At 39.5% G+C, this 13,230-nt stretch overlaps 1 protein-coding gene across 1 annotated transcript in view; it reads left to right on the top strand.

Moving 5' to 3' along the window:
* Positions 1-13,230, top strand: part of SMG1 (SMG1 nonsense mediated mRNA decay associated PI3K related kinase) — a 72,560-nt gene that overhangs the window by 56,661 nt on the left and 2,669 nt on the right. Inside the window, exons 48-61 of the mRNA XM_053366100.1 lie at positions 299-571; positions 1,097-1,331; positions 1,649-1,872; positions 2,190-2,340; positions 2,576-2,765; positions 3,569-4,038; positions 4,895-5,032; positions 5,887-6,039; positions 6,786-6,965; positions 7,975-8,202; positions 8,886-9,097; positions 9,755-9,861; positions 12,067-12,246; positions 12,346-12,452. Coding sequence (XP_053222075.1) covers positions 299-571; positions 1,097-1,331; positions 1,649-1,872; positions 2,190-2,340; positions 2,576-2,765; positions 3,569-4,038; positions 4,895-5,032; positions 5,887-6,039; positions 6,786-6,965; positions 7,975-8,202; positions 8,886-9,097; positions 9,755-9,861; positions 12,067-12,246; positions 12,346-12,452 — 2,848 coding nt within the window. The remainder of the gene's footprint in view (positions 1-298; positions 572-1,096; positions 1,332-1,648; positions 1,873-2,189; positions 2,341-2,575; positions 2,766-3,568; positions 4,039-4,894; positions 5,033-5,886; positions 6,040-6,785; positions 6,966-7,974; positions 8,203-8,885; positions 9,098-9,754; positions 9,862-12,066; positions 12,247-12,345; positions 12,453-13,230) is intronic.

Genomic DNA, 13,230 nt, shown 5'->3' with positions numbered 1-13,230 from the left:
TTGTTTGCACCCACAGAAAGTGGGAGGGTTAAATTATTTCAAGTCTTTGGTAGTTAAATTTCTGCGGGAAAATAAATTCTCAGAATACACCATACTAATTTCTACAAAGTTGAGCTCAGTTAAGTGTTGTGTATGTGTCAACATGTAAAACGTTAAGTATTTCTCTGCCTCATGTATCTCAACAGAAAATGGTAGTGTTTAAGGGTAGAGCACAGATGATGCTAGGCATCACATTACAATATGCATGAAAGAATATATATATATTTAAATAAATATTTGTAATTTTATTGTTTGTCAGGTATGAAATTCAGTATGCTCCTCAGCCGCCTCCATCTGCCTGCCAGTTCATAACTACTACAGAAATGACTTTGCAGCGATATGCAGCAGACATCAACAGCAGGCTTATCCGACAAGTGGAGCGTTTGAAGCAAGAAGCAGTCACTGTTCCTGTGTGTGAGGAACAGCTAAAAGAAATTGAGCGTTGCATTAAGGTCTTTCTTCATGAAAATGGAGAAGAGGGTTCATTGAGCTTAGCAAGTGTTATCATCTCAGCTCTCTGCACTCTTACCAGGTGAGATGCTTGCAAAATTTGACAAGAGGTGGTGGGTTTTTTGTTTTGTTTTTTGACCCCTCCTTCAAAAATACATTTCCCAAGGATTTAAATTCCTTTAATTTCATATGTATCAAATTTGCTTAACCATAATTCATGAAAATGCTTTCTCTAGAAATAGAATATACCACATTTTTCCATGTATAAGACAATCTTTTTTTCTGGAAAAAAATAGTGATAAATTGGGGGTTGTCTTATACATGGGTTAATACGGTAAGTAAGCGAGGGCTGGAGCCCCAGTGGTAGTTATGGCACCAGTTCCGTCAGCCACAGCGGGGGATTGTTGAAAAACAGCTCAACAACTTTCTAAATTATTAAATTTCTTAATTTTGGGCTCCCAAAAATAGGGGTTGTCTTATACATGGGGTCGTGTTATACAGGAGGAAATGCAATAGTATTCTTTTTAATGGGTTTTAAAAGATTAAGATACATAAATTGCAACAAAAACTTCTATTTATTTATTTACAAACTATCTTTTTCATTTAGACGTAATCTAATGATGGAAGGTGCTGCATCCAGCGCTGGAGAACAGCTGGTGGACCTGACTTCAAGAGATGGAGCCTGGTTCTTGGAGGAGCTGTGTAGCATGAGTGGGAACGTTACTTGTCTTGTGCAGTTACTGAAGCAGTGTCATCTGGTCCCACAGGATTTAGATATTCCTAATCCAGTTGAAGCATCAGAAGCTATTCACCTAGCTAATGGAGTTTACATCTCACTTCAGGTGAAATATATCTACAACGTGTGTTTGTAGCAGCTCATGTTAATGTACAAACCCCTTTGTAGTGAGCAGTAGTAAGTTGGAGTAAAGTTGGAATAAATTGGAATAAATCTACAATCCTAAATAGGTTTATCTGGGAGTAAGACCCACTAAGAATAGGGGATTGACTTCTGAGTATACATGCATTGTTTAAATTGAGAGCACATTCTAAACACTTACATTTTTTCTCCTTATTAACCAGCAACACATTATACTTCGAAAACTCTTAGATACTTTGCTGTTATCTTCTTGTTTTCATGCATTTGTTGTTGTTCCGCCAGGAGCTGAATTCAAATTTCCGTCAGATTATTTTCCCAGAAGCACTTAGGTGCTTAATGAAAGGAGAATATACTTTGGAGAGCATGCTTAATGAGCTGGATAACCTGATCGAACAAGTTACTGATGTTCCTTTGCAAACGCTGGTTGAGTCTCTTCAAGCTTACCTAAGAAACGCAGCAATGGGGCTTGAAGAAGAAACCCATACTCATTGTATTGATGTTGCAAGGTAAATCATTGGGTTCGTTGTATCTGGTGCAAATGCTTGCTTTAAGAGTTAGCATGAAACAGCCCACAGTCATGGGTCATAAGACAACATGCCATATGGTGGCTTGTTTCTGCCCTGTGTGACACCCACAAGACACCCACATTCACAATTTAGCCATGGTTTAAAAAAAGCTACAGCTTAGCGTGATCTGAAATGTGTTGAAGGATTAGTCAGTTATTTGACATTTCTTTAACCAAATGATAGTCCTGCTATAGTGTTTGTCCTTAAAACTATTTGGATATTCAGGTCCTAACTACCCTGTTTGCTTCTTTCTTTAGGATGCTTCACGCCCAGTATGGTGAACTGATTCAGCCAAGGAATGGCTCGGTTGACGAAACACCCAAAATGTCAGCAGGCCAGATGCTGTTGGTAGCATTTGATGGAATGTTTGCCCAAGTGGAAACAGCATTTGGCTTATTAGTTGAAAAGGTAAGGTTACTACTAAAAAGATTGCTTACTAAAGCTAACTTTGGAAATAAGGTCCAGGCAACTCCCAGTTCACACGGGGGTTGCGTCCTGAGTCATTGCGTGCCATGCAAAGCTCACTTAAGTCCACCCTGCCCACTTTTCCAGCCACTTCCAGTTTGCTGTGATGTGCGCATGCACACATCATTTGGTCTTTGTATTTGGCAGGTGACCTAACATTTTTCTTATTTTCCTTCAGTTAAACAAGATGGAAATACCTGTTGCCTGGCGTAAGATTGACATCATCAGGGAAGCTCGCAGCACCCAAACTAACTTTTTTGATGATGATAACAACCGGCAGGTGTTAGAAGAGATTTTCTTTTTAAAACGACTGCAGACAATAAAGGATTTTTTCAGACTCTGTGGCACTTTTTCTAAAACTCTTTCAGGTAAGTGCATACAACATTCCTAGTTTACGTCTCAGTAGGTAAAGTTAAGCACTGTTGTCTGCCTTGAATCTTAAAATGAAATTACAAATAACGGTATCTGTGTGTTAAACGAAATAAAACATTGGGCTCAGCAGATTCTCATCTTGTATTACCTGCAAGTTTTAAAGCTGTGATGTAATGACTACAGTAGCAGCATTCTCAAAATACATGGGTTATACTGTGCCATGAACAACTTCTAGCAGTACCATAAGTAATAAGCTGTTACACAAAACAAAACAAAAAACAACTAGTTAAAAGGTGCAGAAGACAGCCAGTAAGCACAGGAAATTTATTTCCATGCTTGCTCAAGCTTTCTTTGTGAAGAGCAAACCTAGAGTTTTCATGTTTCCTCTGTGATGTTTCAACACTTGCTTTATTATTGAACCAGTACATATTACTGAATGTATTGACTGTTGGATTATTTTGGCATTATTTGGGAGGCAGCAAAATGGAATAGATGTTTGCTTCCATGTTTTCATTTTCCCCTAGAAAAGAACCAAGAACATTTTTAATTAATTCAGGAATGCTGTTGTGGAGTTAGCCAAATCAGTGTGCCTTAAAGCATGTACCAGCCTGTTAAAATGGGGTTTATATTTATCTCAGTCAGCTTGGACCTTGCCCATTTGCATTTCATAAGAGTGTCATTGTAATCTTGGCTGCAGTTAATTTATGTTGTCAGCTCTCTAGAGCAGAAATTCAATCTAGATTGCTGGTTGGTAGGTATTTGTTCAATGACTGTTTCTTTTTTCCCCTTTTTTTGTAAGGTGTAAGTTCAATTGAAGATCAAAGCTCTATGAATGGACCAGTGCCAATGGTAAACGTGAAAACCTTGTATCGGAATTCTTGCTTTAGTGAAGACCAAATGGCCAAACCAATCAAAGCCTTCACAGCTGACTTTGTCCGGCAGCTTTTAATCGGCCTTCCCAATCAAGCCTTGGGACTTACATTGTGCAGTTTTATTAGTGCTCTGGGTGTAGATATAATTGCTCAAGTAGAAGCAAAGGATTTTGGGGCTGAAAGCAAAGTCTCAGTGGATGACTTGTGTAAGAAAGCTGTAGAACACAATATCCAAATTGGCAAATATTCACAGTTGGTTATGAACAGAGCAACAGTGCTGGCCAGTTCATACGACACTGCATGGAAGAAGCACGATCTGGTGCGGAGACTTGAAACCAGTATTTCTTCTTGTAAGACTAGCCTTCAGAGAGTGCAACTACACATTGCTATGTTCCAGGTAAGTCTTCAAACTTGTATTTCATTTCAGAATATTTGCTGCAGATGTGGAAAGTTGCATAATAAACTAATTGTCTTTGGCGCCATACCCGAGTTGTGGAGAGAAGTTACCTCTTCAAATTTTAAACAGTATCGTACATTTAGAAGTTGCTTCATACTGTTTTCCACGTTATTGATCTGTGGAGCAGCCTTCTTCGTCATGTGAGGTGAACTTCATGGCTGCATGAGGATTTGAGAGTCCTTATTTCACCAACTTTGTCCATTTGCCCTTTGAAACCTCTCTTCTTGAAAGCCTGCAGGGTGGATTTCCTGCAGGCCTCTTGACAATACATTGAAGCAGATCCTATGCTCTGGTTCTGAGGGCACTTTGAATTTCCTTTTTTCCAGGCAGAAACCCTCTTATCTTTGTTAGTCATGAAGTTTATAGCTACTATTGTAGCTGTTGGGTACAGCTGAATTGTCATGCTGGTGTGGAGCAAAATTATTAAATGACATCATCATAATATTTGGATTTTCTGCAAAGCAGAGTCAGAATTCTGACAAATTTCCTTTTAAAAAAAAGCAAAGCGAAGGGGAATGACAATCAGAACCTTTGGTGTACTTAAGGATTTTAGAAGCAGGATAGCTGCAATTTTTCAAAAGAGCTGTCACTTGACATTTACAGGCAGTGTGAACATAAACACTCTTTATGTTGGTTATGTTCGTTGCTTATTGCGCTGTAAATGTTCATGGTTATTGACTTAGGCATCTTGATTAGGCTCTTGGGGCCGTATCTCACTGAACTTCTCAGTCTTACCATTTATATAGCATTATCATAACGTTGAATAGAAACATCTTTTTCTCTTGCCTTTCAAAAGTGGCAGCATGAAGATCTCCTCATCAATCGCCCACAAGCCATGACAGTCTCTCCTCCACCTCGGTCCGCAATCTTAGCCAGTATGAAAAAGAAACTTCATACTCTTGGCCAGATTGAAGCTTCAATTGCAGCAGTTCAGGTAAGTTTCTTCACTGCTCCATGGGGGAAGCAGTGGAGGACTGTTGAGGAAAAATATGGAAGCAAAATAACTGGTCTTTCATCAGTATTTGGGAATGTTGGTCTTCCAGCTCCATTGTTACAATAAATATACTGAAACTGCAAGAATGGTAATGGATGTTTGAAGTGCCTTGTTTTCAAGTCATACAAATTCCCCCAATTATAACAGTGTTTGATCCTACTTTACTGTGGGGCATGTCCAGGGTTTTGAATTAAAGTCAAATCTTTAATAACAGTTTTTACAAGATTGAACTATTTAGACTTATATTAAGCTAAAAATCTGTAGTGACTGGTGATGTAATTTTTAATAGCCCTCCACAGTTTGATCACTTTGGAAGCTGGTCATAAGAATCTGAGCCAATATCATCCTGCAATGTGTACCCTAGATTTGATAGCTGAATCTAGGGACCTGTGGCAGGGGTGCAGTGCACGAGTGTCTTAGGTTGACTCTTATCAAATCAGTATCTAATGTACCGCTTTTGGAGAGTCTCCAGAATTTTGTATATTTTTGTTGTCCCAGGTTGCAGTGTCATCCAGTCAGCTAGTGGCTGGGTATGTGGAAATGTGTGTGTCACAAGCCTTCTCTCTTCAATACATGGATACTGATACTGCATAGAGGCACATTTTGAAAAGATAATTTTGTTGGTTGGGATATATACCGTCCTAGTTTGCCCTGCTGGTTGCCAGAACTGAATGTGTTGGATTCCTTGCCCTTGTTATAATAGTAGTTAAGTAATTGCATCTGTTCAGGCCCCAGGTATAAGCAGAAATTGTAAGATTTAATGCTTTTGATTTTCATTCTATCAACAATCTCAGGAAAAGCTGGCAGCACTTGAAGCAAGTATTGAGCAGCGTTTGAAGTGGGCAGGAGGCGCTAATCCAGCATTAGCACCAGTTCTTCAAGATTTTGATGCCACAATATCTGAAAGAAGAAATCTTGTCCTTAAGGAAAGTCAGAGAGCCAGCCAGGTACTACAAATAGCATGATGTGATGAGTTTGAGTTGATTTTCACTAACAAACTGTGTATAAGAGAGCAAAAAACTTTTATCAGATGGGATCAGGCTTAAGGAGAAAAGCATTTGCCATATGTGGGGAGCTATTTTGGAGTGAATACTAACGAGGTCCCAAAATACAAAGGGCTGTTTGGGATTTAGTTATTTGTGTGTGTCATAACTATCTAGCAGTACATATTGTCACATTTCTTTGTGATACTTTGAATGGAGTTGCATTTTAATCACATTTGACATCATTATCTTAGTTATTTGGCTTTGACCTTAATTTGTAGCTACATCTCTTGATAGTATAATATATATCATAACTCCATAGTGATTCTTGATCATTTCAGTTTAGGCTTTATTTAATCTTTGGTTCCATAATTTCTCGGCCCATTGTAATAATATAAAAATTATACAAGACAGCTTAAAACCTAGATTTTAAATTGCTACTTCAAAGTGGAAATCAAGTTTCAGACCTCAGAATATTTTGTTGGTCCTGGTGGGCTAAATTTTGAATAATTCAACAAAAAATTTAATTCTCCAGGTACATATATATATTTAATTGGGTGTGACTGCAGAAAAGCACTAGAATATGTTTTAAATAAAGTAGTCAGTTTCCTCTCTGGCGGCCTTTCAATGCATTTTTTGAAAATAAAATCTAGAAGCTTAAGCTGTGTGTGAATGTTATGAGCCTTTTCTCTCTGTGCCTTGTCTTTCAGGTTACTTTCCTCTGTAGCAATATCATTCATTTTGAAAGCTTGCGTACCAGAACAGCGGAAGCCTTAAACCTAGACACTGCCTTGTTTGAACTTGCCAAACGTTGCCAGCAAATGTGTTCCTTTGCTTCACAGTTTAACAGCTCAGTTTCTGAACTGGAGCTTCGTTTACTTCACAGAGTGGTGAGTGTAAGACGCACACACACACAATGGGTGGGGTGCAGTGGGCAGGAAAAAGTGCATTGACTTCTTTTACATATAATACCAAATCATGTTAGGTTGTAAGAACTGTACACTGTCACTCTCCCCCTTCTCTTTGAGGGTTCTGATTCTCCCTCTCATTTCCTAGTTCAGGCAAACTGTGGTTTATGAAAGCCATAGCTTCCTTCCAAATGAGAACTGGAAAATTCTGACTTCTCACAAAACATAGTTTTGTTGCAAAAACCACCATCAAATTGCCTGTATGAGGAAAGCAAGGAGGGAGTGCATGAGTATTAAAAAAGTGGTTGGACTAATGTGTGTTAACAGGATCATCTGTCTCAACTCTGACATGCCAAACCATGTTGTGTGTAGAATACAGATCATGGTCTTGAGCTTGCAGATTTACAGGCAAACAATGGTTGTTTACTGCTCAGTGGTGTTCGTTTTCTGTCTGCTCATCACTCCCATCTCTAGGCACAGTGATCTCTGGGAGTGAAGCAAATACTTTTACTATAGCTTGTCAGTACAGATACCATGCTAAACTTGTTGCACACCTTGATTTGTAAATAGTTTCTGGTGCTGACTTGCCAGCCAATGTATCAATTCAGCTTTCATGATAAATCATGGCATTATTTTAGTCACTGTTTGCTTTGAAGTCTGAACTGAGCCATTGCAAATTATAGTAACAACACACACCTCAAAATGCCTGTGCTCATTTAAGATTATAATTGGGATGGGGGTTGGCAGCAAGTGTCTTGCAATCTGACTTTAATACATGTATTGATTTTATTTGCCTCATTAAGCAAAGAGGATCAGGGTACTATGCACTAAATTATCTTTCTTAGCTTCAGAAGAACAGAGAGTTTAGATTGGCAAGCAGTAATTTGCTCAAAGCCTCTAAGTTTCATAGCTCAATGGGGAACTGATCTGGCCTCGCTTGGAGATGAGTTTCAGTAGCTTGACTGGCATTTGGAAACTTGTTTTGTTACAGGGCACCAATCTCGACCATCCTATTGGTAGTGCAGAATGGCTTCTTTTGGCTCATAAGCAACTGACGCAGGACACGTCTACCCAGAGGACCGTGCAAATAGAGAGAGAGCAACAAATAGAAACTGTGTGCGAAACCATTCAGAATCTGGTTGATAGTATTAAAACTGTGCTCACTGGACACAACAGGCAACTTGGGGATGTCAAGCACTTGTTGAAAGCCATGGCAAAGGTAATGTCCAATTATTCATTGGTGGGGGAATAGAACAGAAAACATTTTGATGTTCATGGAATACTTTCTGAAGTTATGGGGAGTTACACTGCCCTTGGTATGCCTCCCCCCCCCCCAGTTTGACTCCCTGGCACCATATTTGTATAAATTAACCATCCCAAAATACAGACGTGCCTTCACATTGGCCAGATTGGATGTGATGCCCTCTGCCATACTTGAGGGCAGATACCAAAGGATTCTAATTGAGAAGCAACTCTGCCCCTGTGGAGATGGCAATCTGGAAACAGTGGCTCATGTCCTCCTGTCTTGCCCCCTTTATAAAGACCTGAGTTATGAGATCATCACCCCACTCCTACTTAACATCCCAGGCCACCCATCTGAGGCCACATTGTTCTTCCTGTTGTCAGATCAGAATGATCAGACAACAGCAAAGGTTGCTAGGTTTATCGAGGGTGCAATGAGATTAATGGCCACTATTTGAACGATGGGCTTGGTCATTTGATGGTCCTTTTTATCCATTGTTGTTGTTTTTTAATTGTATATATTGCTTGCTACGGCCGTTGGCTATTGCAAATAAAGTTTATCTATCTATGGGGAGGCGGATAAATAGTGGATAAAAACTATCATTTTTCCAAGCTTCTGTTTCCAATAGTGAAGTCATAATAAATGTTACTTTATTACAGGATGAAGAAGCAGCGCTGGCAGATGGTGAAGATGTTCCCTATGAGAATAGTGTTAGACAGTTCTTGGGTGAATATAAGTTATGGCAAGACAATATTCAGACAGTTCTGTTTACATTAGTTCAGGCCATGGGTCAGGTTCGCAGTCAAGAACATACTGAAATGCTGCAAGAAATTACTCCCACCCTGAAAGAACTGAGAACCCAGAGTCAAAGGTAAGCAGACATTCTCTGAATTCTTGTAAATTTGCACATTTGGCTAAAAAGAAAGAATATAATGCAGGCATAGGTAAACTCAGCCCTCCAGATGTTTTGGCTCTACAATTCCAATCATCCCTAGCTAACAGGACCAGTGGTCAGGGATGGTGGGAGTTGTAGTCCCAAAACATTTGGAGGGCCGAGTTTGCCTATGCCTGATATAATGGATAGATTATAGTTATTAGAAGCACAGAAATGACATCTTATGACACTTGGAATCAAAGGGTCTATTGTTAGGAGGGAGGGATTTAGTTACGTTTCAGTCAGTTTGTTTATTTGTTATGTGGTTCTGTGTATGCTTGTTTGCTGGCTGAGGAAAGTATAATAGTGTGATACAGTTGTATCAGCATACTTTATTCAACACATAACTTCCTCAGCTTATGTATTTTCTTATTCTTGAAAACCTACTAATTTTTTTTTTTAGCCTCACAAAAACTGACAGGATCCCGTAATATTGTAATGCATCATCTACAGAGTCTGAACATCTAAACTTTCTCAAACTGTGCCAAAATACTTTTGAATTATCTAACATTCTTACACAGGCTTTCTGTTTTTTGATTTCCAGATAGGTCATGTGTCAAGATTAATATTGATCATTTTCCTTATTTTTCCTAGTGTCTACAATAATCTAGTGAGTTTTGCATCTCCCTTAATCACGGATACGCCAAATGAATGCTCAAGTCCAACATCTGTTGCTACATGTCAACCAACATTTGCTGCAGGTAAAAGATGGAATACATTGAATCTAATTTCTCTGTCACTGAGCTTGAATGTAGATGTTGTCATCGTTCTCCTTCTAGATGTAGTAGAGCAGTCTACTTGCTAAATTTCTTCATTATCTTCAAAAAGACAAATGTCAAGGAGTTAAACCACCTGTCTTCATGCAGACTTACCAGAGAACCTGACTAAACTCTGCTTACCAAAGAGTACTACTCATTTCCGTTAGCATTCATTATTCTGAGATAGGGAATCCTTGGGGAAATGACTTAATGACTGCCTCCTACTTGCTAGTTGAAGACCTTCCAAGTCTACTAGGAACTACCCACCCATGAGCAGAAGTAATATTTATACTATTAATATGTTTTCCATATAAGGCTCTTATAGAATTTTACTAGCTTAAGGCATCTAACCAACAAGTGAATTTTATTGGTAAGGTATATAAATTAGCATTAAAATAAAGATAAAAAACAAATTGATACCCAATGCAAAGATGCTGTAGCAAATTCTAAAACTCTGTTTACAGGACTTCCATCCATATTCAGGTACCATATGGATACTTGTCAAGAAAGAGATGGCTCTCCATAAACATTTTGGTTTGCTGAGCATCTCTGAAATGACACATCTTGCATAAAGGGGGACACCTGGTATCCCAACCTTGTTAGGGTTCAAATCTCAAGAAAGATGTGGCGATGTAGGTTCCACTGCAGCTTAGGTTGTTAAGAACTACAGTACATATGAGTGACATACATACTCTCATTTCAGCAAGGAATGGAAACGTAAAAACTGAATTCTTCATGCAGCTTGCTTTACCTGTTGAAAGGCTTTTTTTATTTAAAAAAACCCTATTTGAATTATCTTGATCCATTTTAGTCAGGCTTCAGCATTAGACTGCTTTGGTTGATGGAAGAGAGACAGGGCAGGTCCAACCTTGTTGGTTCTTTTTAATCGCTGGCTTTTGATACCATCAATTATTGTATCCTCTTGGAATTGTTTGGTGGATTGGGGCCATGGTGATACAGTGGTTCTGCTCATACCTGCAGGCAGTGTCCAGAGAGTAGCATTGGGTGACTTCTGCTCATCCTCGAGGTAGCTGAGATTCAGGGCCCTGTGCAGTTCCATTTTGCCCCCAATCAGTGGCTGGCCATGGCTCTCCAGGACTTCTGGATATGGGGTCTTTCCTATCACTAACTGGAGATACTAGGGATGGAACCTTTAACCTTTTTGTATCTATTCGGCCGTTGCGCTTTGTCCCTTCCCTTAGCCTGGCCACAGTTTTGCATGGTCATGTGACATCAGGCTCAGGAAGGATGGGTGTGGTTAGGCCAAAATAGCCTGGTGGGCCAGCCTCTGAGGCTTGGTGGGCCTAATTTGGCTTGCAGGCCGATGGTTCCCCTTCACTATCCTAGAAGCACAGATGACCATGTTTTTCAGCTTCTGTCACCTGCTTACAACAACTTGTTAATCCAAGCTTATGGTGGACTTGGTTAACCCTGCTGTGGATTGCAGTTTTGTTTTGTACTATACTGTTGTTGTTGTTGAATCTAAGATCATTTTAATTGTGTTTTATTTTTTGTGTTGGCAACAACATTTTGACCACACAATGGAAAAGTGGTCTACAGTTGTTTGAAATGAAATCAAACCATGGCATCATATATTGACTTCATTTTGAAGCCATAAATCATAGCTTTTGGTGCTGAATTCTGACTTGTTCTGCCATTCATGTAAAGGGAGCAGGTAAACTACTACAGTAAGCTTGCAACTCATGTGGGAGCTACGTTCCAGGGAACTCACCTAAAGCCAAAATCACATATAGTCAAAACCCATTGGGCTCAGTGGTGGGCAGTATTGCCAAAATAATTTCCCCCGGAACCCTGTCCCCTTTTAATTTTTTTGCTCTGCATGTAAGGGTGAATATGCACAAGTTAAATGTGCATAAGTTGCAGGTTTAGTGCATAAAGGAGCTCCATGGACCCACACATAGGTCATGCAAATCTTATTAAGCCAATCTTTGGCTTAACTTTGCCTGTGCACACAATCACTGTGTGGGCAGGAGGCCTGAAATCAGTGTCTTTTGCCAGTGCATTATATGTTTTGTGGGCATGTTTGGTTTTGTTGTAAAACAAAACATTCTTCTTTTTGATTATGAATAAAATTTACTTGGTTCCTTTTTATAGCATTTTCAATATTTTATTTTCATTTGTTGACAGCGGTCCGCAGCAATACGGGGCAGAAAACTCAGCCAGAGGTCATGTCGCAGAATACAAGAAAGTTAATTCAGAAAACCCTTGCACCATCAGCAGATACTCCACCGGGGGTAATTACAGGCACTGGAAAGAGTGTTGTTTCTAGTCCTAAAAAAGCCATCAGGGACCCCAAAACAGGAAAAGGTAAATAGCAATATTAAATTTATGTAGAAAAATAGGCTTTGTAATGAGCAACACATTAAGATTTGCATGGACTTGGTGTTTTTGTTTTTGTTTTTGAAGCTGTGCAAGAGCGGAATTCATATGCAGTAAGTGTGTGGAAACGTGTCAAAGCCAAGTTAGAGGGCCGGGACTTGGATCCCAACAGGAGAATGTCCGTTGCTGAACAGGTAATTTGAGGAGCAAAACTTGTTCCCTTCCCTTCAGATGATTTTAACATTTAAGTTTATGGAGTGTGTGGGTGTGTGTGAGAGAGAATGAGAATATTTTTAAATGTGCTCTAATATGTTGCTGGATGTTCAGTGGGAAAAGTTTATTCGTATAAGCATCATTTTTCCTTGAAACTTCACTCCTACATACCTTAAATTACTTGGCAGACTAGTGTGCCCTCTTGCTTCCTTTCTGCTTAGTCCATGCCATTTGAAGACAACCATATGCAAGTCATGTCATGGCTGGCAGTACATTAAACATTTCATTGCTAAACTGTCTTTTGGCTTGCACAAATAATGGGAATTTTTCATAACCTATGGAAACTTGCTGGCTTGTTTTAGACATGTAAAAATGGTTGGTTGTTACATATTTTAACCATAGCTGGTTGTATCCAAATGAGGTATGTGTGTTTTGTTCAAATCAGTCTAACAAGGCAGGATATCAAGCTGGGATCCAGGTTGGATATTCTGGCTTGTTAAACAAAAACCTATAGTTTTAACAAACTACCACTTGCCGAGTTCAGGCACAATAATGGCAGCCTTAAATCTTATTCCTTTGCACATGCACAATAATAGAATCGTACAGTTGGAAGGGACCCCAAGGGTCATCTAGTCCAACCCCCCCTGCAATGCAGGAATATTTTGCCCAAGGTGGGGCTTGAGCTCACAACCCTGAGATTAAGGGTCATATGCTCTACCCACTGAGCTATCCTAGGTCCTGAGGCTCTTGCCAGCTCAT

Source organism: Podarcis raffonei, chromosome 14 (assembly GCF_027172205.1).
Source record: "Podarcis raffonei isolate rPodRaf1 chromosome 14, rPodRaf1.pri, whole genome shotgun sequence".
Taxonomy (NCBI): Eukaryota; Metazoa; Chordata; class Lepidosauria; order Squamata; family Lacertidae; genus Podarcis; species Podarcis raffonei.
Note: the sequence above shows the minus strand (reverse complement) of the source record. Positions and strands in the feature narration are given on the sequence as shown.